Genomic DNA, 23,823 nt, shown 5'->3' with positions numbered 1-23,823 from the left:
CTCAGAAGTCCTTCTGCCTCTGCCTCCTGAGTGCTGGGATTACAGGCATGCACCACCACTGACTGGGCAGTTTATATGTTTATCTGTTGCTTTGGAATTTTCCTTATTCTTTTTGAGTTGCATGATTAGAATATTTATCTGCAATCTCTCTCTCTCTCTTTGGTGTGTGTGCGTGTGTGTGTGTGTGTGTGTGTGTGTGTGTGTGTGTGTGTGTGTGTGTGTATGTGTGCGTGTGTGTGCATGTGTATGTGTAGATGTGTGTATGACTTGGCATATATATGGAGATTAAAGGAAAACACTCAGGAGTTGGTTTTCTTCTGCCACCTTGTGGGATTCAGAGATCAAACTCAAATCATCAGGTATAAGCACAAGGACTTCTATCCACGATATAAAACACTTATACATACAAAATTTTCTCTCATAATTGCCATGGCTGTGTCTCAGAGATACCAGTAAGTTTTTTGGGTTTTTTTTTTTCTCTTTCCTTTTTGGTTTTTCGAGACAGGGTTTCTCTGTGGTTTTGGAGCCTGTCCTGGAACTAGCTCTTGTGGACCAGGCTGGTCTCGAACTGATCCGCCTGCCTCTGCCTCCCAAGTGCTGGGATTAAAGGCGTGCGCCACCACCGCCCGGCCAGTAAGTTTTTCTTTCATTTCATTTGGTCATAGGTCTTTTTTCAATAGCCTCTAGATTCCTTAATGATTCCATGGGTCATTCAGGAACATATTGTGTGGAGATGGAAAGACGGCTGTTCCGGAGGACCCAGGTTCAGCACCTATATAGTGGCTCAGCACTGCCAATAACTCCAGTTCCAGAGGATCTGATGTCCTCTTCTGTCCTCTGTGCTCACCAGGATCACAGGTAATGCACATACATACATACATACATACAGGCAAAACATTCACATAAAGAAAATAAATAAAATTTGGATTTATTTTTTATTTTTTGGCTTTTCGAGACAAGGTTTCTCTGTAGCTTTGGAGGCTGTCCTGGAACTAGCTCTTGTAGACCAGGCTGGCCTCGAACTCAGAGATCCGCCTGCCTCTGCCTCCCGAGTGCTGGGATTAAAGGCGTGTGCCAGCACTGCCCAGCTGTTTGGTTGTTATTGATTTCTCGTTTTATTTCCCTATGCTGTGACAAGATGCAGGAATTTGTTTCAAGGGCCTTTTCTGCATTAGTTAGCATTTGTTTCGTGGGCTAAATTGTGCTGTTGCAGAGAAAGCTCTGTGGAAGAGTAACAGTTTGGAAGGCATTAGATGCAGTATTCTGTAAGTATCTGTTAAGTTCTTTTGGTCTATGGTGCGGATTAACTGAAGCTTCCTTTTGTATTTTTAGTCTGGATGACCAGTCTACTGATAAGGGTAGGACTTTGATATCAACTACTTATTGATGTCAACTATGATTACTAGTTATTACTGATGCTATTAGTATCAGGGCCTGTCCTTTAAAGTCATTAGTGACTTCTTTTGTTTGTTTTGCTTTTTTTTATTATTTATTTATTTATTAAATATTTATGTCTCTTCCCCGCCACCGCCTCCCATTTCCCTCCCCCTCCCCCAATTAAGTCCCCCTCCCTCGTCAGCCCAAAGAGCAATCAGGGTTCCCTGCCCTGTGGGAAGTCCAAGGACCACCCACCTCCATCCAGGTCTAGTAAGGTGAGCATCCAAACTGCCTAGGCTCCCACAAAGCCAGTACATGCAGTAGGATCAAAAACCCATTGCCAGGGTTGGAGAGATGGCTCAGAGGTTAAGAGCATTGCCTATTCTACCAAAGGTCCTGAGTTCAATTCCCAGAACCACATGGTGGCTCACAACCATCTGTAATGGGGTCTGGTGCCCTCTTCTGGCCTGCAGGCATAGACACAGACAGAATATTGTATACATAATAAATTAATAAATATATTGAAAAAAAAACATTGCCATTGTTCTTGAGTTCTCAGACCTGATCCGGTTTGTTTTGCTTTTTGTTTTATGAAATCAGTATCCCTACCATTTAGTGCATAGACATTTACAACTGTGTATTCTTGATGAAGTATTCTCTCCAATATCTTATATAATTTCAATTTAAAAGTCACCTTTTCAGTTATCAGAATTGCTAAGCCAGCTTGTTTTCAGCGTCCATTTGCTTTTTGAATTAACTATTTCTGCCAGGGAAGTATATATATATTAGAAATAGAGATTTGGATCCTATTCTTTTTATCTAATCAGTTTGTATCTTTATTTGGAGAGCTAAGAGCAGTTATATTTATGGATATCACTGAGAAAATTTTGCTAATTCTATTTCATGTTGGTTGTTTTCTATACTGGTTGGATTAAGTTCATTATTTTTTTCTCCATCACAGATGATAAAGTTTTATTGGTTTATTGTGTTGAGCACAATGAATTCATTCTTAGCCACTTAGTGAAGTGTTTTCTTTTTGTGTTCTGCGGTGGAAACACCTCTCTAAGACACAGCAGTGATCGTCTGTGTCTCTCACAGACTACAGTGTTCCCAAGGGTCATCCAAAGCAGATGCTTGTGCTCAGTTCACTTGCTCGGTCTTACACATTCCAGGATCCCATCACAGGCAATAGTGGCATCCAGCCCACAGTAGATAGGTTTTCCTATCAATCAACCTGATCAAGGTAATCCTCACAAGCATGCTCAGAGGCTCACCCCCTCCCCAGGTCATTCTAGAGCTCATCAAATTAACAGTTAAGACTAACCATCACTCCGTCATCCATGGTAGAATACCAACAGGCCCCATCTTGGGCAAGTCTTGTGCAGGCAACCACAGTTGCTGTGAGTTCATGAGTGTAACAGCCATGCAGAAGACAGTGTTGATGGTCCTTCACCAGCCATATCACGTGCAGAAGACAGTGTTGATGGTCCTTCACCAGCCATGTCACGTGCAGAAGACAGTGTTGATGGTCTTTCACCAGCCATGACGTGCAGAAGACAGTGTTGATGGTCTTTCACCAGCCATGACGTGCAGAAGACAGTGTTGATGGTCTTTCACCAGCCATGACGTGCAGAAGACAGTGTTGATGGTCCTTCACCAGCCATGACGTGCAGAAGACAGTGTTGATGGTCCTTCACCAGCCATGACGTGCAGAAGACAGTGTTGATGGTCCTTCACCAGCCATGACGTGCAGAAGACAGTGTTGATGGTCCTTCACCAGCCATGACGTGCAGAAGACAGTGTTGATGGTCCTTCACCAGCCATGACGTGCAGAAGACAGTGTTGATGGTCCTTCACCAGCCATGACGTGCAGAAGACAGTGTTGCACGGCCCTCCACCCATCCTCTGGAACTTAGAGTCTTTGTGTCCTTAAGGACAGGTCTTTCTAACATGTTACCATGTTCGATGAACCCCAGCATAAACCTCATACATTTGTGACATCTTAAGAAGCATTCCCACCAGAATTAATTAACCAGACCCAAAGGGTGCACAGCTCAATGAGCTTCTATACTGTAAGAATAGCAATCCTGAAGCCAAGGTGTAGTAATAGGAGCAGCAGGCTGCTTCCTGCCACCCAGCTAGCTCTATACCCGAAATAATTACACGGAAACTGTATTCTTTTAAACACTGCCTGGCCCATTAGTTTCAGCCTCTTAACCCATTTCTAATAATCTATGTAGCACCACGAGGTGCACTTACCAGGAAAGATCTTAACCTGCATCTGTCTGGAGTGGGAGAACCATGGCGACTCCCTGACTCAGCTTCTTTCTCCCAGCATTCTGTTCTGTTTACTCCACCCACCTAAGGGTTGGCCTATCAAATGGGCCTAGGCAGTTTCTTTATTAATTAACCAACGAAAGCAACAGATTAGAAAGAAATCACTCCCACACCAAGGGAAATCTCATTGGATTTCACACTTTCACCATCAAATGTACTTATCCACCACCAAACCCCCAGAAAATTATAAAAATCAGGACAGAGTAAAACCAGAAAAGCAATTAACCATATTTCCTCTTTTACAATGTAAGTATTCTTTTCCTTCATTCAGCCCTTCCTTGCCACCCTTTCATTTATCCTTTCTGTATGTTTTACTGTGCTTCCATATACATTTGTTTACATGTATATGAAAAGTTGTGTACCCCATAAGCCTCTCTGCGATGCAATAATCCAAATCAGACCAAACCAAACCGAATTAGAAAAACCCCAGATGTAATAGATACAAAGGCTCCTGGAAGACCCTCCAGCACCCATGCCCCCAGAGGAGACAGAAAAGGAAGACCGGAAAACCACGTGTTTTAAACTGCAGAGCAGTTTAAATACCCTGTGGGAGTGATCTTAAGCATCTTTGGGGAGGGGTCATCCTTTGGCGGGCTTTCTCAGGAGTGGGGTCTGGACTGAGGCAACTCCGAGGGGGAGGGGTCTTGGGGTAGAGCCTCCAACAATTCAGGGGATGGAGTGGCATTTCCACCCAAACAGAATACATATATATTATAGGCTACGGTCCTCATGTGAGGAAGAACATGGAGTGTTTTTTTTTCTTTCTGAGATTGTGTGACCTTGCTTAACATTATCCATTCCAAGCCCTTTGATTTTTTTTTCTGTAAATTTTTAAATTTCATTCATCTTTAACACTGAATAGAATTCTATGTCATATACGTACCAAACTTTCATTATCTATTCATTTATTGATGGAAAACTAGGGTGATTCCTCTCCCTTGTTATATAACACAAGGAAGCAATAAACATGAGGGCACAAATCTCTCTGTAAGAGGGTATGAAATTCTCTGGGTAAGTGTCCAGGTCGGAAACAGCTGGCTTGTATAATAAGTCCATATTTAATTTTTTTGAGAAATGGCCAAACGTTTCCCCATAATGTACTAGATTACACCCCACCAACAGTGAATAAGGGCTCCCCTCTCTCCACAACCTTGCCAACATTTGCTGTAAAATCTCTTGATGACAGCCATTCTGACAGGGTGGGGGGGGGTATGCCAAAGTAGTTTTGGTGTGCAAGTCCCCGACGGAGATACCCAGCACCTTTTAAAATAGTGACTATGCCTGTCTCTATTGTTTTAAATTGTCTATTCAATTCGTTTGCACATTTGTTGGTTAGCAAAACTTAGGACTTTGCTAAGTATACGTCATTGATATTGTAACTTTCTAATGGATTACTACGTATATAAAACACACATACACTTACAAATATGTGTGCAAATATAAAAGCTAACACTTCGAAGAGATAAATCTGTCTCTCTGGAGGCAGGACTAAAGGAGACCGTGTTGTTGGTAGTTTTTGTACTACTGAATTCCTAAAATGACGCAATAGTACTTTAGTAGAAATAAATTAATACTTTTAAAGTAAACCCACCCATGCAGAGATGTAAGATGTCAAATTTGCTTAGCGACAGTTGATTTCCCAAGCAGTTTTTTCCTTTCATATTTCATTTTTAATTGATGCATATTTTTTAATCTGGTACAGTATATTTTGGTCTTAAATACATAATTTGTCCTAGCTGAATTTATTTACTTCACTTCTCCAAATCATCTAAGTACTTTTTTTTTGTTTTGTTTTGTTTTGTTTTTGTTTTGTTTTTCGAGACAAGGTTTCTCTGTAGCTTTGGAGCCTGTCCTGGAACTAGCTCTTGTAGAGCAGGTGCCTCGAACTCATAGAGATCCGCCTGCCTCTGCCTCCCGAGTGTTGGGTTAAAGGCGTGCGCCCCCACCGCCCAGCTGAGTACTCTTAAATCAGTTATTTATACGGGCTGTTTCCACATGATCCACCAGGCGACACCAGAGCTCTGCGGCAGACAACACTCACAGAAGCAGTAAGGGGGACTCCAGCGGGCTCCCGTACAGCTTGAAAGCGGATGTGAACCAGTCAAAATCACTTCCGGGGGCAGCCAAGCGCTATGAGCGCCAACGCGGAGCCGAGGCGGCGCCCCGGAGTTGGGGTCGGCGTGGTGGTGACGAGCTGCGAGCATCCTCGCTGCGTCCTTCTGGGGAAGAGGAAAGGGTCGTTTGGAGCCGGCAGTTTCCAGCTTCCTGGGGGCCATTTGGAATTCGGGTGAGCGGGTCGACCTCGGAAAACGGAAGTTGTGAGAGTAGCACCAGTCCTCCTGACAAATGCGTCCGTGTGGCGCGCGTGAGTGCGCTGTTGCGTTCCGTGTGTTCTCTACGGCCTCGGGATCTTCCGGCCTCCCGCCGGGAGGGGGCGCTGTGCCAGGGTCCTCGCTCCCTCGGTCCTCGCACAGTCCTCCCCTGGCTGCAGGTGGGAGTAGTCTGTATTTCTTGGTGCTGACAGAGAAAATGGATGTCTGTGAAAACCTGGGAGTCTTCGCTTTGCCCCATGAACTTTAGATATATTTCATTTCTGGCCGCGTTGTCTGTGGGAGTGTTTTCCACGGTGGATGTCCCACACCCACAAAGTGGGAAGAGTAGCTAAGTAGTATCGGTTTCTACACAATGCAAAGAAACCCTGACCTTCATAAGTGTGTTCTAAACAGAGTGTGGTTAACTATAACAGAGAAGAGTACCTAAATCCCCAAGATCCAGGGTTGCTCGTTTTAGTAATGTAAAGGAATATAAAACACTTTATATGAAAGATGGATGCTCAAACTTTCTTATGCCTCCTTCTAGCCAACATGTACTTGATTTTCTGGACTGTTTAAAAGGAAATCCTAGACTTCCTATCTGTAAATACGTGGATCGGTATTATCTAATAGTTTTTTGTTTGTTTGTTTGTTTTTTGAGACAGGATATCACTATGTAGCCCTGGCTGACCTGGAACTCACAGAGATCTGGCTGCCTCTGTCCAGGTCTCTTCCCCAGTGCTGGGGTGAAAGGCCTGCGCCACGGCACTAGACCCTACCAGTCTCCTGAGGCATCTGCTTAGTCCAAAGGGAACATCCATTCCAAGGTGAAAGTGATGCTTGCTGATGGTTGCCCTTCTCTATTTTAACTCTGGGGACCTATGCCACATAGCTGTCTCCTTCCAAATGTCCACTGTGGAATTCCCACAGTCTCTGTGTTCCCGTGCAGTCGGATTTACTAGTGAGTTCCGCTCTGATGCAGTGCACTGGGCGAGGCTTGTGAAGCTGGGCAGCCCAATGTGCCTTTGACAGGGGAAGTAAGGCGCCAGTGTCCCCCAGCTTCTGTCACTGGCTCTTTTTCTGTTTGATTTTGTGTTTGGGAGTTTTGTTGTTTATCGGTTTTGTTTTTGAGACAGAGGCCCATGTTGGCTCGAATCTCACTGTAGCGGAGGGTGGCCTGGACTTAACGTTGGTCCTCCTGCCTCGGCTTCCTGAGCGCAGTGATTGAGGCATGACGGATTCATCGGCAGTGTCTCTCACTCACTTGCCGTCATAAGGAAGAGAACTATTTCTACTAGGCTAAAAATGCACAACTTCTTTCCTCTTGAAGGTCACCTGCCCATCCTGTGTGGCCTGGGAGCCCACTGTTCTGGCTTCCTGCACTACCTCCCAAACTCTGAGCACTTTGCTTTGTGTTGCTGACCGGCCTCAGTTTTGAGGCTTAAACTGAAATTCGGAAGCCATTTAATACATTTTTGAAAGATAAAAACCCCATGAGAAATTTAAGGTTTCCTTGGTCTATTTAAGATAGAAAGAGCTAGCTGGGCGGTGGTGGCACAGGCCTTTAATCCCAGCACTTGGGAGGCAGAGGCAGGCGGATCTCTGGGAGTTGGAGGCCAGTGTTCGAGGCCAGCCTGGTCTACAAGAGCTAGTTCCGGGACGGGCACCAAAGCTACAGAGAAACCCTGTCTCGAAAAAAACCAAAAAAAAAAAAAAAAGATAGAAAGAGCTTGGGTACAGCTGACTTAAAAGCCTGGGCTTTTGCCTGACACACTAAACCACCCCCTAGCTACCTAGGTCTAGCTCCAGTCAGAGATATTAATGTTGGCGGTTAAATTTTGATCTTTGTTCAATAAAAGGCTCTTTGGGTCTTCAAATCACTAAATATAGAACATGCAGAATGTCAAGTCAGGGTATTCTTTTATCATTTTATTTTTTTATTTTTTATTTTTTTTATTTTTATTTTATTTTATTTTATTTATTTATTTATTTTTTTTTTTTTTTGGTTTTTTCGAGACAGGGTTTCTCTATGGCTTTGGAGCCTGTCCTGGAACTAGCTCTGTAGACCAGGCTGGTCTCGAACTCACAGAGATCCGCCTGCCTCTGCCTCCCGAGTGCTGGGATTAAAGGCGTGCGCCACCACCGCCCGGCTCTTTTATCATTTTAAAGCATAAACTAATGAGTGTTGCATCTATTTTATGATACAGCATTTCACCCAAGAATCTCATGTTGTGTGTACACTGAACAGGCTGTGTTTCTTTCTCCAGTGAGACCTGGGAAGAGTGTGCTCAGAGGGAGACCTGGGAAGAGGCTGCGCTCCGCCTGAAGAACGTGCGTTTCGCCTCTGTGGTGAATTCTTTCGTTGAGGAGGAGAACTACCATTATGTCACCATACTGATGAAAGGGGAGGTGAACACGGCGCATGAGTCAGAGCCGAAGAACATGGAACCGGAAAAAAATGAAGGTAAGAGAATCATAAACAATAAGGCGTGTTTCTTCAAAGAAACGCATCATTACGAGTATCATTGCTTTCTGAAGAGAATTGGATTCTCAGATTTCTGTCTTTGCCCCTCCAAAACTTCCCGAGTTGGAGCGAGGAGTAGTGACACAGGTCTTTAATCCCAGCACTTCAGAGGCAGAGGGCAGATTTCTATAAATTTGAAGCCAGCCTGGTCTACATAGCAAGTTCCACACTAGCTAGAGCTATGTAGAAAGATAGTCTTTTAAAAAAAGATAGAAAATTAAAAATGAAAACCCCGGTGTTGACATTGTAGTCCTCAAGGTGATGGAAACAGAAGATGGGGAGTTGGAGGCGTGGTTATGTCATGAGGGCAAAGCTTAGCCTTTGCAGTGCTCTGACAAAACACCCAACATTAGCAACATAAGAAGATTCCCTTAGCTCTGATTTCCTAGGTTTTATCCCATGGTCCTGGGCTTTGTGGATTCTGGGCCCTTTGTCAAGTGGCAGGTGTGTACCAAGCTGCCTGGGTCCTACATTAGGAAATGGGTCATTACCAGACATCATGTCTTACCAGCATCTTCATCTTAGTCTTCCAACCTGCAGAACTGTATGCAATAAATGACTTTGTGTGTAAGCTACTTAGTGTAGGCTATCCTGTTACAGCCGCGCAGACAGAGACAATGTAGAGATGTGAGAATACATAGATAAAATACAGACTGCCTGGGTTTATGTTATGGATCTTACACTGTGTTCTTGTGAGGACGCAGTGAAACCACTGAGCTGGACCATGCCATATGTAGAAAGAAAGGGTTATTTGGAGAAATGACTGTCTCCAGAGATAGGGGGAGGACAGAGAAGACTGCAAAAGGCGGGGAAAGCTTTGACAGTTTTAAAGAACTAGGCTGTGATAGGAGGGAGCCTGGAAGTTTAGAGTCAGGGCGCCAGTGCAGGGAAGGAGAAGGAACCATCTAGTTTGGGAACTTCAGTGTGTGTTACAGGGGTGTGTTAATATGAACCAGGTGCCCCATGTGGAGCTGTAGGGGCAGATATGGGGAGCAGTAGCTCTTCCTGCCGGACAGAAGTCTTATTCACACGTTTCTAAGCAGTAGTTCTCAACCTGTGGGATCGACCCCTTTGGGGCCGAACAGCCCTTCACAGGGGTCACCTAAAACCATCGGATGTTTACATCAGGATTCCTAACAGTAGAGAAATGACAGTTGTGAAGCAGCAGTGAAATAATTGTATGGTTGGGGGTCACCGCATCACGAGGAGTTAAATTAAAGGGTTGCAGCACTAGGAGGAAGGTTGAGAACCGGTTTTTAAGGAATACTGATTTTAGGCTTTTGCTTATATACCAGCTGTTATGGTAAAAATAAAACGGCGCCATTCCCTGAGTGGCCTGGGCCAAAATGCTGCAGGTCCCCGAGTAGCAGCAATAGGCAGCAGGCCACGAGGCCACAGTGGGTCACGAAGGCAGCTGGTCCTAGGGAGGGAGCCACACGGCGGGTGAGAGACAGAGATGGATAGGCACATGCCATGCAGAGTGAGGTTGGATATTTATTTAGTGGATAATGGAAGGGAAGGGAAAAGAGGGAAAGGGAGAAGAACAGAGAGAGGCAGAGAGAGAGAAAGAGAAACGGCAGGGGGAAGAAGAGGAGAGAAAGGAGCAAGGCAGAAGCTGCCTCTTTGGGAGAGAGATGGAAAGGAAGGGACTCAGGCTGGAAGTGGAAGGAAGATCTGCTTGCCTCAGCGGGAAGTGTGGGGGTGTGGGGTGGACTTGTCTCTTAAAGGGACGGGACAGACCATTACACCGGCAATCCTGCTGATTGCCTGGTCAGAGACCAGCCTGAGGTGAGCCCAGATTGTAATTGCCACATAGTCCGTGGCACTGCTGTTTTGGGGGCCCACTTTGGACCTAACTGCTCTCTGTGACCTTGGCCAAGTTATGTATGAGAGCAGTAGACACCTCACGAGTTCAGCTAAGGACTAAATGCTTTGATGCATGACACCCTGTCTCCAAACAAGGAAACAAAACAGCCCAGGCTTTCACTGATCACCCTTCTCTTCCTGCAGTCTTCGCTCCAAACAGGTTTGATTTGCACAGCCAAGTTAGCCCCAAGTCGCCGCTGCTTTGATTAGTGCTAAAGTCGGCTAATGTTTTCCTGAGTAAATAATAGCTTAGTTCGCCAAATGAAAGCTCCTTGCTCTGTGTGTGCACTGATCGCCCCTCTCTTCTAGGTTGGGAGTGGATTCCTTGGGAAGAATTTCCTCCATCAGACCAGCTTTTCTGGGCTCTCCGTTGCTTAAAAGAGCAAGGCTATGACCCATTTAGAGAGGACCTGAACCACCTGCATGGGTACAGAGGAGAGCACCTCGAAGGAGCCAAGGAAATTCCTTGAGTTAAAAAACAAAACAAAACAACAACAAAATAAAAAACTTTTAGTAAACGAAAGATTCTATGTTTCAGGATGCTCCCATTTTATCTGCAAAACCGTGTGGTCGTAAGTTTATTTACAGTCTCCTAAAGCAACTCAAACCTGGAACGTGTCCCTGAGTAAGATGAACAGGAGCTTGTGGCTACTTATATGTACCGCTGTAAGTTACTCTCGTCAGCTGCATGGAGGCAAGCATAACAGATTTTGTCTTGCTGTTCTAATTCAAATAGAGGTCAGAATTCAGATACGGTTATTCAAGTTTGGAAGCAATTTGTCCACTGCAAAATTCATCGTGCTTGTTGACATCCTTTCTCCTTACTTGAGAAGAACTTTTAAACGATGATGTGACATCATGACGTGTGGTAGGCTGTACTTCCCCAGTTTCCGACAGCGAATCTGTGCTAAATGTGAGACAGACTAAGTTTGGATCCTACTGCTAAAGGTCAAGCCAGCCGCCTTTCCCTCTCTCTGCCTGAGATCCTGTATGTGTCCTTGCGTGGTGGCATCACACAGAGAGACACACTGGGTTTCCGAGTGTGGGGGATCTCCCAGAGGTCCTCCAGAACTTTGTGGGACACCAAGGACAAACGCTGTTTGGTTGGTTGCTCTCCCCTCCATCCTCCCACCCCCCCAGCAAATTGTAAAGCTTTCCTGTGAGAGACTGAACTGTGCAGTATCTCACAGGGCAACATCCTGTGTCTGTGTGTGTGTGTGTGTGTGTAAAAATCACCTTCTTGATGTAAGGATCACCCCGGGCACAGCCAATGTTAATAGCAGAAGCTTCTAGCCAGCCCATGTTGATCAGCATCCAGCCCAGCTAAGCCCTGGAGTGCGTGTGCTGTCTCATCTTTCCTTAGTCTGGCAGAGCATGGTTTTCTGGCTGACATTACTCCAGCCACTAGCTCCGGCTGCTGCCCAGGCCCCTGGTGAGCTCTTCCTGTGAGGTTGTTTTCCAGTCCCCTCTGCTGCATAGGTGCAGCCTGAGCTCTGTATTCCTGTGCTTTGGGCTCTTGTTCCTTCAATAGCAATCCTGGTTCACATGTTTAATATGTTTTCTTTCTTTGTTTTTTTATGAGACAGGGTTTCTCTGTGTAGCGCTGGCTGTCATGGAACCTGTTCTGTAGACCAAGCTGGCCTCCAACTCAGAGATCCGCCCACCTCTGCCTCCCACGTGCTGGGATTAAAGGCGTGCACCACCACTGCCCAGATTAATTTCTTCTGATCAGAGCAAAAACAAAGAAGATGGTGAGGGAACGCAGCCGCACCTCCTGTGCACAGCCCTGGCAGATGGTTGAAGAGTGTTACACAATCCAGAGTTATTTTTATAATATCCAAATATCACAAACTTTTACATTCTTATTTTTTGACAGTCTCATATAGCTCAGGCTGGCTTCCAACTCCCTGTCTGAAGCTGAGGATAACCTTGAACTCCTGAACCTCCTGCCTCAGCCTCCCTGATGCTAAGATTCCAACTTCACCCCTCCTCATCCTCTTGTTAAGTGTGCAGAGCAGCTGTCCAGAGCTACCTGATGCATGGTTCATTTCTGGGTGGTTTGGGTACTGGGGTTTGAACCTAACGCTTCACACATGACAGGCAAGTGCTGGAACAGACTGCCAAGGCAAGAGAGCCGGCTTCCTCCTGTCGGGTCAGACACGGAAGAGATTTGCTCCCAGGATAAGATGACGACTTTCTCACTGGTGAATTCTTGCTAGTTTTTTGCTGTTAGCATGCATTTGATTTTTGTGATCATCAAACTTTTCTCATTTTAAATTTCTAATGTTAAATATCATTTCATAAAAGCTTATAAAAATAAAATCTGATTTTTCAGTAATTTATAAAGGGATCAAAAACCTAAGGGCTCCAGAGATGGGTTTAGTTCAGTGATAGAGAATTTGCTAGGTGGGGTTCAGTCCTCAGCTCTAAGAAAAAATTACAAAAGACTAAAGAAAAAAAAATGGCAACCAAAGATGTTTTGAATGCTTGCCCAAAGTATCTAACAACTGAATTTTGCTCTTTTAAAACACTATTATTGTGATGTTTGCTATGGAAAAATTTTTAAATTACACCTATTTATAAACCCTATTTTCTCTTACTTACACCTACATTGTCTCACTGTTTCTGTTCAAATTTGATACATGTATACTCCTAAGACTTCTGGGGCTGGGGAGACGTTGTTGGGTCTTAGAGCCAGCTGACCTGGAACTCACAATGTACACCAGGATGGCTTCAAACTCACATACACCTGCCTGTCGCCAAGCCTGGCACATGTGCATTTTTTTTTAAATTTTATGTTTATGCTTATGTGAGTGCGGGATCCCCTGGAACTGGAGCTATAGACAGCTGTGAGTTGCCATGTAGGTGCTGGGAATGGAACCAGGGTTCTCAGGAAGAGCAGTCAGTGCTGTTTAACCTTTGTGCCATCATTCCTATGCGGTTTTTTTTTTGGGGGGGGGGGGTCTTTTTTTGCTTTATTAAGACAGTTTAACAGCCGTGGCTGTCTTGGGACCCACTTTGTAGGCCAGGCTAGCCTGGAACTCAGTAATCTGCCTACCGCTGCCTCCTGAGTACCAGGATTAAAGACATGTGCCACCACTGACCAGGATGTACACGTGAATTATTAACTAGAATCTTAACTGGCACTAATCCTGGTAGAAGGCCAAGTGTATGCTTTATGCTGGTATTTTTTGTTGTTGTTTTGGTTTTTTTTTTTTTTTTTTTTTGGTTTTTTTCGAGACAGGGTTTCTCTGTAGCTTTGGAGCCTGTCCTGGAACTAGCTCTTGTAGACCAGGCTGGTCTCGAACTCACAGAGATCCGCCTGCCTCTGCCTCCCAAGTGCTGGGATTAAAGGCGTGCACCACCACCACCCGGCTTTGTTGTTTTGGTTTTTCAAGACAGGGTTTCTCTGTGAAGTTTTGGTGCCTGTCCTAAAACTAGCTCTCGTACACCAGGCTGGCCTCAAACTCACAGAGATCCTCCTCCTCTTCCTCCCAAATGCTGAGATTAAAGGTGTGCACACCACCTGCCCTGTTTATGCTGTTTCTTAAATGCTCTAAAATAATGTATATTACATTTGCAGTAATAAAAAATACTTGTTTAAAAAACTGATAATTATACAAATATCTTAGACACAGATGATAACTGCTTGAAGTTAAAAACATTTTAAAGTATGGGACTGGAGAGATTGCTCAGTGGCTAAGAGCACAGACTGCTCTTCCAGAGGACCTAGGTTCAATTCCCAACACCCACATGGAAAAAACAAAAAACAAAAGATATAGTCAATTCATCTTGTATGTTCTCATATATACCAGAATCTTATTTGAATATTATAAAATGCAACTCTTTTTTTTGTTGTTGTTGTTGTTTTGTTTTCAAGACAGGGATTTCTCTGTGTAGTCTTTGCTACCCTGGAACTCACTTTATAGACCAGGCTGGCCTCCAACTCAGATCTGTCTACCACTGCCCTCTGAATGAGTGCTAGGATTAAAGGCATGTGCCACCACTCCCCGGTTTAAATGCAACTGGGTTTAAATGTTTCCTTCCTACACTGAAGGTGTACCTAAATACATATAACAGACAATTGAAAAAAAATAAAAATACAAAAAAAAGGAAGTTTATTTACACAAATTACAGTATTTACCACATATAAATAGTGATAGTTCTGTCGCTGCAACGCAGCCGACTCTGCCCTCAAGTGAGCACTCTGACTCTGCAATAGCACACTCAGAGCTCTGCGGCCTTGTTCTGCAGGGCTGTTCTGGCTCAGATGGCTCAGCGCTTACTATATAGGAAAACTGGCCTCGCACTCACAGCAATCCCCCAGCCTCCCAGGTGCTGGGATTACTGGTATGCGCTGCCATGCCTGGCTCAGTGTCCTGTCAAGTAATCCCCACGGGTTATATGTCATGTCCTTCAGTCTCTTTTCCAGAGCTGCTATGTACGAACCGAACCCAACACAGCAGTAATTCTGACTAACCCGCCAACAGCTGCCTGGCAGATGCAACAGAAACCCCATGTGGTTTGCAGAAGGCTGCTCCTTGGGGGTGTGGTTTGCATTTCCCTCTGGAGAACGCTGCAGCACTGGAGCCTGCATAAGCTACACACCTTCAATCAGAGTCGCTACTGCTACTTGACGAGTCTGTAGACATAACCTCGACATCATCTTCGTTCTCCTTGTTGTGCCCAGGAGGCTCCAACAGAAAGTCACTGCTGTGGTTTGGTGGCAGCATGTTCACGGACATGTCATTTGACTGCCATGGGTACTGTGGAGCAAGGACATCTGGAGAAAAGCACATGGGATCAGTTCTATTGGTAATCCATTGATATGTAATCAGTCACCCTCCCATTACGCAAGTAACTTAATTTCATCTACCCACCTACTTTGTAGTACCAAAGATCTAACAAGATTAAGGTTTCACACGTTAAACATAAACTACATCCATCTACACCCCCAGCCAGGGGTCCTGTGCCATGGTTCTCTCTGTGATAGCTATTCATCCATTATCTGTTACTAGGTAATAGTTCTTCCAATTTTCCTTTTCAAGTTACTGGTGTGGTTTGTCTCTCAAGAGGACTATAGCAGTGTAGTAAAATCGCAGTAGAAAGACAGTATCTGGGATCAATAAACAGAGTTCCCAAATTCTAACTTGAGCACAGAAGTGATAGCTAAACCTGGGCTTCAGAAAGCAGTCCCCACTTAGGTCCTTTCTCATTTAGGAAGGTTCTCCCACATTAAAACATGGCACCTACAAAGCATGCCTGGTCTATTTGGGGAGCATGCCTCTCAACTGCAACAGTGTTCTTCAGAGTAGTACTAAGGGAAGGTCCAGAGCCTGGGGAGGGTGAGGAGATGCACAGGGACAGAAGGAACCTGGACAAGTAGACAGATAAGGCTGGGCCTGGATTCAAATGTCCGCTGTGCGACAATGCCTCGCTGGCACCTCTGAAAACCTTGGTCTGCTTAAGCACACCCTTCCAGTCAGCAGTACCTGGCAGCCTGCCTGCTGCAAGGGCATCCCCTGGGAGATGGCCATTCACACCACTTGTGGAAGGATTGTTCATCTGACCCAACAATCCACTTCTCATCTCTAAATCAGTTGGGTACGGCCTCCGAGGGTCTCCTAAAACAATAAAGACAGCTTTTAACACAGGCTTAAAAAATGTTTTTATAGAATGTTTAAAGAATACCAGCCTACAAATCACAATCCCAGAGAACCTAGACAACAATGAGGACCCTAAGAGAGACACACATGGATATAATTTACATGGGAAATAGAAAAAGACAAGATCTTCTGAGTAAATTGGGAGCATGGGGACTATGGGAGAGAGTTGAAGGGGAGGGGAGCAGAGAAAAAAAGTATAGCTCAATAAAATCAATATAAAATTTCAAAAAATAAATAAATAAACAAAAATTTCAAAAAATAATTATGTTCTTCAAAATATTAACTTTCCTTGGTGCACACTAAAAACCTCAAGCTCTTTGAGACAGGGATCTCACTATGTAGCCCACGCTGGCCTCAAATTTGCAATCCAGTTGTTGTCTTTACAGAGTGGACTACCACGCCTTGCCTGGTTAGATTTAAAATTCTCAAGCTGGGCATGGTGGCACATCCACTAATCCCAGTTTCCAGGAGGCAGAGGTAGGTAAATTACAGCAATCTCAAGTCTTCCAACTTAATTCTATTTCTTAGTAAGAAACATTAACAATGATTCATACTTAAGGTCACAGACGGCATTACTATGACACTGAAGAAAAATACCTTTATTAGCAGGTGTTATGTTAGGGTAGTACATTCCACATTTAAATCATTTTAATCTTATATAAGAAGCATTGTTACCTGGAACCCAAGTCAGTGGTGCACACACAGCATTGCTTGCACTAATCCTATGTGCATATTTAATGATTTCTTCCGATGAGATAGCACCTGAGTTGAGGGGGGAGAAAAAGTTCACACCAGTAAATACAAGTTTAGAAGAGCAGACATCACAGGCACACGTCATACTTAATTTTAATCAGAAAACAGGCTAATTTCAGCTGTCTCTCTTCCCTAACCCCAGCACACACCTTGAACATGTTAAGCATTTCCTAACTAAAGAACCAAGACACCATTCAGCAAAATCAGCTAACATGAATTTGAGAGCTGCAATGATAATACTCAATAATCTCAATTACTAGCTGCCAGCAAATGCAGAACTCTTCTGACCACCACAGTGAGAAACAGGAAAATGAGAGAAAGCACTCCAACCCAGCGACATCCAAGCTAGGTCAGCAGTGCACATCCTGACAGCTGAGAGGGTTCTGAATAGACCGTGTACCAGAGTCCAAGGAATGGGAAGAGCTCTTCAAGCTATAAACTTCAGGTCTGTTTAAAAGGCACTATGAACCTCAGACTAAAGATCTGCTTCTTGCTATAGAGGTCCACCCATCTCTCAACAATCAGAAAGCAGATTCCAAATGGGCAGGAGGAAACAAATCAGAGACAGGTAACTGTAAACCAAATGCACAAGCATTAAAGCCAAGGAACCGTAATCTCCCTCTGAGTATCTGAAGATCCATAGCTCATGATGTAAGGCTTTAAAGTGGGTAAAGGGCGGGTGGTGCTCCCATCTCAGCTTAGCGTGGTCACGTGTTCTCTCTGCCTCGCCTTCAAACGCCTATGTAAACCCCACTTCTCTTTCCTTCTCAGCAATTTTACAGATCGTTGCCTTTACTATACTGGTGAGGAAAAAGCACAAGTTCCCTTCTGTGAGTGCTTCTTACAACTAAAGGAGGGTTGTAAGGTATGGCCACCCTCTCTGGGATGCCAGCTGCAATACAAGAACACACTTTACAATGAAAACTACTAGGCATCCTTTCAACAGCTTCATCAGTATTTCCATCAGCTTGACTACAAATATACACATGAGAGAATGTGCACGCGTGTACAGCTGTAGATGGGCTCTAGGATCACACGTGAACACGCTTTTACCCACTGAACCATCTCCCTGGACCTTAATCAGCTTCAGCGTCAAGAGACACACACAGCCTTGCTTTAAGTCAGCAGGTTGCCATGGTACCAACCTTTCCTTGCTTTCTCTATTGACTTGAGCTTCTCCTTTGCTTGGTAAACAGCTGTTGCCTAATTTAAACAAAATTTAAAGTACAAATTATTTTTAACTATAACAAGCAGTTTTTAGATTCATTCACAAGGTTCCTCACCCACAGAAACAATTTCCAAGACTTGGAAATTCCTGAATTTTATCTTTTCTGAAACACCACTTGATATCATTTACATCGTGGTTATGTTCAATGAAAGAAATTTATTCATGACTCAGTCTCGCACTAATAAGCAGCTGCTAGGAACACATGGCATGAAAGGACAGGAAGGAGTACTAGCGATTGAGGGTTTAGTGAGATGGGGTAGGAGGATGCAGCAGAAAGGTGAGGGGGTGGATGACAGTAAAAATATGCTTGGAACCCAAAGACTAACCCTTTCTCCAAAAACAAACCAAACAAATACAGCAAAATGTGGATTGTTGTAGGGGAAGCCCAGCCAATCACCTTGCTTGAAGGGCGGGATCCCCTGAGGTTATTTTTTACTTAGAAATATTGCGGGTGTGCTCCCCACCTGCCCTTCTGTTTCCTGCTCTTCGTTGGAACCTTGGTTTTGTAAGTTATTCCCTTCTTCCCCTTAATAAAGCTGATATTAAAGTTAGCCTGATTTATTCTATTTGCTGGTCGATTACACTGCATCAGATTGTGCCATTGTTCAAGCTATGAAACAAAAGGCAATTTTTCTTTTTTCTACTTTTCTGTATTTTCTGATTTTTTTCTGGCAAGTAAATATTACTTTCACAAGGAAAAATAATCAATTTTTAAAAAGCATTTATTGTCTGAAGGCCAAAGAGTTTCAGCTTGCTCAAAGTTGTTGCCATTCCACTGGGACCAAAGGTCAGAGTGTGGGAATTTACTTTTATTCCTTCAAGGTCACTGTTTGTATCTACCTCAAAGGTCCCACCTAGTTGTAGTAAGAGTTCTTGTCAACAGGTATGGCTAATATCCAGCCTTTGTATTTCAGGTATAGAAAAGTCATCTGTTTCTACCCCCGCAAAAAAAAAATCTAAGGATCCAACTCTCCCTGAGGGAGATTAACAATAAATTCCACCCAGAGAGTGTGTAGCCTGCAACTTTCAACTGGTATGTTCGTTTCCTTGTATCATGCTAAAACGGGCTTTTTTTTATTAATTTTGTTTTTATTTTATTTTTTTTACTCTTACTCCTACTCTTTGGGCAGGAACTCCATCCGGTACTATCCTTCTCTTTACTAACTTTTCTAATCCCCATGGCCCTACCCTGGTAAATGGTATCTTTGTTAAAGCTGGTCTCCGACAATTTATTTAAAAATCAAAACAAAACCCCCAAGCATTTACTTGGGGTTTCCTTTGGGGGGTTCTAAGTTATCCTAAACCACTGAGGCTCCCTTTCCTGGAGCCCACTGTGACACATTAGGAAGCTGTACATCAGCAACAAGAATGGCAGTTCATTGGGTCATATGAAAGTCAAACTCAGTTGTCTCTGCATTAAGATCGTAGGACAATTATGACTGCAGTTAGCAACATAACTGGACTTCTCAGAGCAAATAAATTACTTCTTCAAAAGAAGTAACCAAGCTAGGCATGGTGGTACACACCTTTAATCCTAGCACCCAGGAGGCAAAGACAAGTAGACAGCTCTGAATTGCCAGCCTGGTCTACATAGGGAGACCCTGTCTCAAAGCAAAAGAAAAGAAAAAGACAGGAGCTGAGAGAGATGGTTCATCAGTTAAGACCAACTGCAGAAGGTCCAAGTTCAGTTCCCAGCAACCATACCCATACTTCAGCTCAAAATAATCTGTAAGTCCAGTTCCAGGGGCCTGACGCCTCTTCCAGGCTCTGCCAGCACTGCACACATCTGGTGCACTTACATGGAACACTCATATACATAAAAATATTTTACTTTAAAAAATGTAATTAAAATTTGTTTTAAATAGTAGAGAACAAAGGAAAACCTAGTCTAGAGCCTTGATCAATAAACTTGCCTACCTTAAGATGGAAGGCAAAAAATAAAATTTTCAAGAATTCATAAAACTAATACAAAATGTTTATTGACCCCAAATATTTCATAAACTAGAGATTTTAACTACTAATATCAAACCCGGATTATGCCAAAATAAAAGTAATGCTTCCTATTTCTATAATTTAAAATATTTGAATAAAATATATAGCTGAAAGCCGGGTGGTGGCGGCACATGCCTTTAAACCCAGCACTTGGGAGTCAAATGGATTTCTGAGTTAGAGGCCAGCCTCGTCCACAGAGTAAGTTCAGGACAGCCGAGGCTACACAGAGAAACTCTTCTGTCTGCTGTTCAGGACCAGCCGTCAACTCACCAGTATTTGCTCCGCCTCTTTCAGCTGTTTCTGCAGCTGCTGAATGTCACTGTCTCTCTTCTCTACTTCTTTCTCTAAAGCCTGCATTTCATGGTGGATTTTTCCCTGATGAAGTGCTAATTTCATTAGTTCTTGAAAATCCCCATCTCGCTGAATTAGCAGCTCCAAGACCTGTCAAATAATAGTTGATTCCATCAGACAACAGGATAATCAAAGCCAATGAGACTAAGAATCCATATTTGAATTGGCTAGGTTGTCAATTTTAACACCTCAAAATATTCTTAATCATCATTAACAATATACATAGCCCATTTGTGGTAATATGGGAAACAGTCTTAATATTAATTTCCATTTATTCTGTTCCTTTTCCATGCAGAACAAATCTTTCAAAAGTAGTACTGTGCAAAATTTTGGGTTTATTCATCTTCCAGAGATAAAACTTAAAAATGTATCCTTTAACCATACAACAGGATAAAAAGCTCTTCCAAAATCTAATGGTTTTAAGTGACTTTAGTTGGTACCAAAAACTTTAAGAAACAAGTTACACTATGAGAAGCTGTTAGAAGTTAGCTATTAGAAGCTAACTGAGATACATTTAAAGCCATAATTTCACACCTGTATGGCTTAGTGTGCAGACAGCCTAGAAAATGAGGTGGTTTAAAAAAATAGTAAAGTAAGTTGGGTGGTGATACACGCCTTTAATTCCAGCACTCAGGAGGGAGAGACAGGTGGATCTCTATGTTCAAGTCAAGCTTGATCTACAGAGTTCCGGGATAGTCAGGGCTATATAGAGAAACCCTGTCTGGATAAACAAACAAATAAGTAAATAAAATAAATAGATGATATGCAGATATGGCAAAATGCCACAAAATTTAATCTGCAACAGAAGTCTGGGGTTCAGTCTGTAGCCCTGCATTTACTAGCAATAAGACACAGAAAAAGTCACCACCCTCAACAAACCTATTTTCTCCTCTAAAAACAAGATTCCCTAATAATACCTATTATATGCCAGACTGTTGTAAGAACTCATGATATAATGCATGTTACAACACATGAGAACAGCTCAGCAAGCCAGGCGTGTTGATCACATCTATAATCCCCACACTGAGGTACAGGCAGGAGAATCAGTAAGTTCAAGGAAAGCCTTGGCTACATAAAAACCCATCTTAAAAAAAAAAAAGAAAGAAAGAAACAAAAACAGAAAAAAAGATGGAGGTCGTGGCTCAAGCCTTTAATCCCAGTGCTTGGGGGTGGGGCAGAGTGGATCTCTGAGTTCAAGGACAATACAGATAATCCCTGTATCAAAAAACAAAACAAAAAAATTGTTTGAGAGTTTGTTTATATTTATTTTGTGTGAAAACAGAATGTTACTTGAAATCTTTAAACTGATATTTTAAAAGCATAGTTTCTTTATTTCATTTTTATTTGTTTTTTTCCAAGACAGTGTCTCACTATGTAGCCATGGCTGTCCTGGAACTCACTCTGTAGGCCAGGCTGGCCTCACCAAGATCCCTGCCTCTGAAGGCATGTGCCACCACTGCTTTTTAGATTAAAAAACAAACTGTTTACCTGGTTTTCTTCATCCAGCTGTAACAGCTTTTGATTTCTTGAAATTGCCAGCATTTCTATAAGTTCCCTAAAAGAAAAACGACCATCAGGGTATGGTGGTGCTTGCCTGTAAACTGCGTATTTGGGAGGACCTAGTGAAACTTTTTAAGAAGGCAGTAAGAATCTGTAAAAATAAATTAAAAAAAAATGGTTTAACTGCTCTCTGCCCCAAATGGTTAAAAGGTTCATGGTCCTCCCAGCAAGCTGGACAGTCATGGTGACTGTACACACAAAGACTCAGTTGTGGTTTACAAGAAAGCAACCTGCCCTAGACTGCGGGTCTGCAGGGCAAATCTAGAAGGGTTGCAGTTTACGAAAAATGTTTTCTTGTAATATAGCACCGACTGCCGTGACGATGGGGGCTTTCCCCCTTACAAGGCTTAAAAACTGATAGATTTAAAGCTGGCACGGCAATGCGGAGAATGACAGCCAATTTAATCTATCGCTACCACACACCAGCCATCCCACCAAGTCCTGGATGTTTCCGGGTTTTGTTTTGTTTTTCAGATGATGGGTTCATCTACCGGCCGCTCTGATGACTTCGCCAACAGCCCATTTTTTTTTTGGGGGGGGGGGGTGAAGCTTGCCTTGCTAACACTGGAATAGGAGTCCCATGTGTGGACTCGAGGGTTGCAGCTCAACCCTGACCAAACTGCTCCTCAGCAGTTTTACACACCCGTCTTCCTCTTGACCCTGGGCTCCTTCGTGTCGGCATTTAGCCTCCCCTTGACTACAGCATCCCTGCCCTTCGCACCCCAGGGAACATTCTTTACCTATCTGTTGAGTGTCCGTCGATCGGGTCCTTTCTTACGGGCTACTACAGTTTTGACGGTCCTGGGGGTTCCAGGTTACTGTCACACTGAGATGGCCCCTTGGTGGGGAAATGGGGCCCCAAACCCCGGGAGGCAGCAGACCCCCCAGGTCCACCACACTATCCGGAGACTCCCCAGCCCGCCTACCCTCGTCAGTCCCACAGTCGTCCCGGCCTGAGCAGGTTCCCAGGCTGCGGTTACCTCGACAAGACCTCCAGGTCGTCCAGCGCAGACAGCAGCCGCTCTCGTGTACTGCCGATGCCTGCCATGACAGAGACGCCCACCAGCCGCTCCTTCTCCTTCTCCCCGCTTGAAGAAGCCGCCATCGCCCAGTCGCTCACCAACCGCCGCATGCGCGGTGTGAGCTAGCGGCAGGAGGGGCGGGACCGGAAGGCGGAAGGCAGAATCAGAGAGGCGGAGAGAGCGAGAGAGCCCCCCCCCATTAGAACGCCCCCTATATTCCTGGAGGTGCACTGCAGCTCTGGCGCCATCTGCAGGGCGGAGGAGGACTTGTGTCGCGTCCGAATCAGGCTTGTTTTTGCTGGGATGGAGGGAAAGATGTCTACTATTGTAAGGGGTTTATAAAGACAAAAACCACAAAACAGTCACAAGGTTACAATCTCAAAAAACAAAATTACATATCCTATATCATAATTGGCTAAAGAATAGGTAATCTTTACCTAAGCTGTTAGTTCCTAATAGGCTATTATTATCTAAGGAGATCACAACAGCCCCCCACCCCACCCCCGTTACGTCCTCCAGACATCTACTGACCCTTTGCTAATCACAGGGTCTGTTTGAAATATTACCCAGCTGATGGGGAAGTTGGGTGGTCAACATTCTCTGTATGACTACGGGTGGGAGACTGGGCTACAGTCAGCAACTTTGTGTAATTAGGTTTCTCCATTAGCTAGTATATCCCCTAAAGATGGGTACCCCGGTCTTTAGCTTATCCTGTGGGCTAGAGGGAGGGGTCGGCCTTCAGCTCCTCTGTGGCCTTCATCTTATCCTGGGGGCTGGGGTGTAATTCAAGGTCCCCAAAGGGCCCAGCACAAAAGTGGAATCTTTTCCGGCCTTT

The 23,823-nt window shown here is 44.0% G+C and overlaps 2 protein-coding genes across 2 annotated transcripts; one reads left to right on the top strand and one right to left on the bottom strand.

Annotated features, from left to right (window-relative positions):
- The first annotated feature begins 5,814 nt into the window (after positions 1 to 5,814).
- Nudt15 (nudix hydrolase 15) lies at positions 5,815 to 13,604 on the top strand. The gene is made up of 3 exons (XM_041663384.1): positions 5,815 to 6,001; positions 8,294 to 8,490; positions 10,726 to 13,604. Exons 1-3 carry the CDS (start codon positions 5,847 to 5,849, stop codon positions 10,884 to 10,886), a joined length of 513 nt encoding a protein of 170 aa, XP_041519318.1. The 5' UTR covers positions 5,815 to 5,846; the 3' UTR covers positions 10,887 to 13,604.
- A 917-nt stretch (positions 13,605 to 14,521) lies between these two features.
- Positions 14,522 to 23,128, bottom strand: Med4 (mediator complex subunit 4). The gene is made up of 7 exons (XM_041665960.1): positions 22,947 to 23,128; positions 21,895 to 21,961; positions 20,326 to 20,496; positions 17,981 to 18,038; positions 16,758 to 16,844; positions 15,909 to 16,040; positions 14,522 to 15,199 (listed from the first exon to the last, which is right to left on the bottom strand). The coding sequence occupies exons 1-7, from the start codon at positions 23,096 to 23,098 to the stop codon at positions 15,027 to 15,029; spliced, it is 840 nt and encodes a 279-aa protein (XP_041521894.1). The 5' UTR covers positions 23,099 to 23,128; the 3' UTR covers positions 14,522 to 15,026.
- Between the last annotated feature and the right edge of the window lie 695 nt (positions 23,129 to 23,823).

Source organism: Microtus oregoni, unplaced genomic scaffold (genome assembly GCF_018167655.1).
Source record: "Microtus oregoni isolate MIOR12 unplaced genomic scaffold, Mior012 000001F_ref0000356, whole genome shotgun sequence".
Taxonomy (NCBI): Eukaryota; Metazoa; Chordata; class Mammalia; order Rodentia; family Cricetidae; genus Microtus; species Microtus oregoni.
The sequence above is the reverse complement of the archived record's forward strand: the minus strand, read 5'-3'. Positions and strand labels throughout refer to the sequence as shown.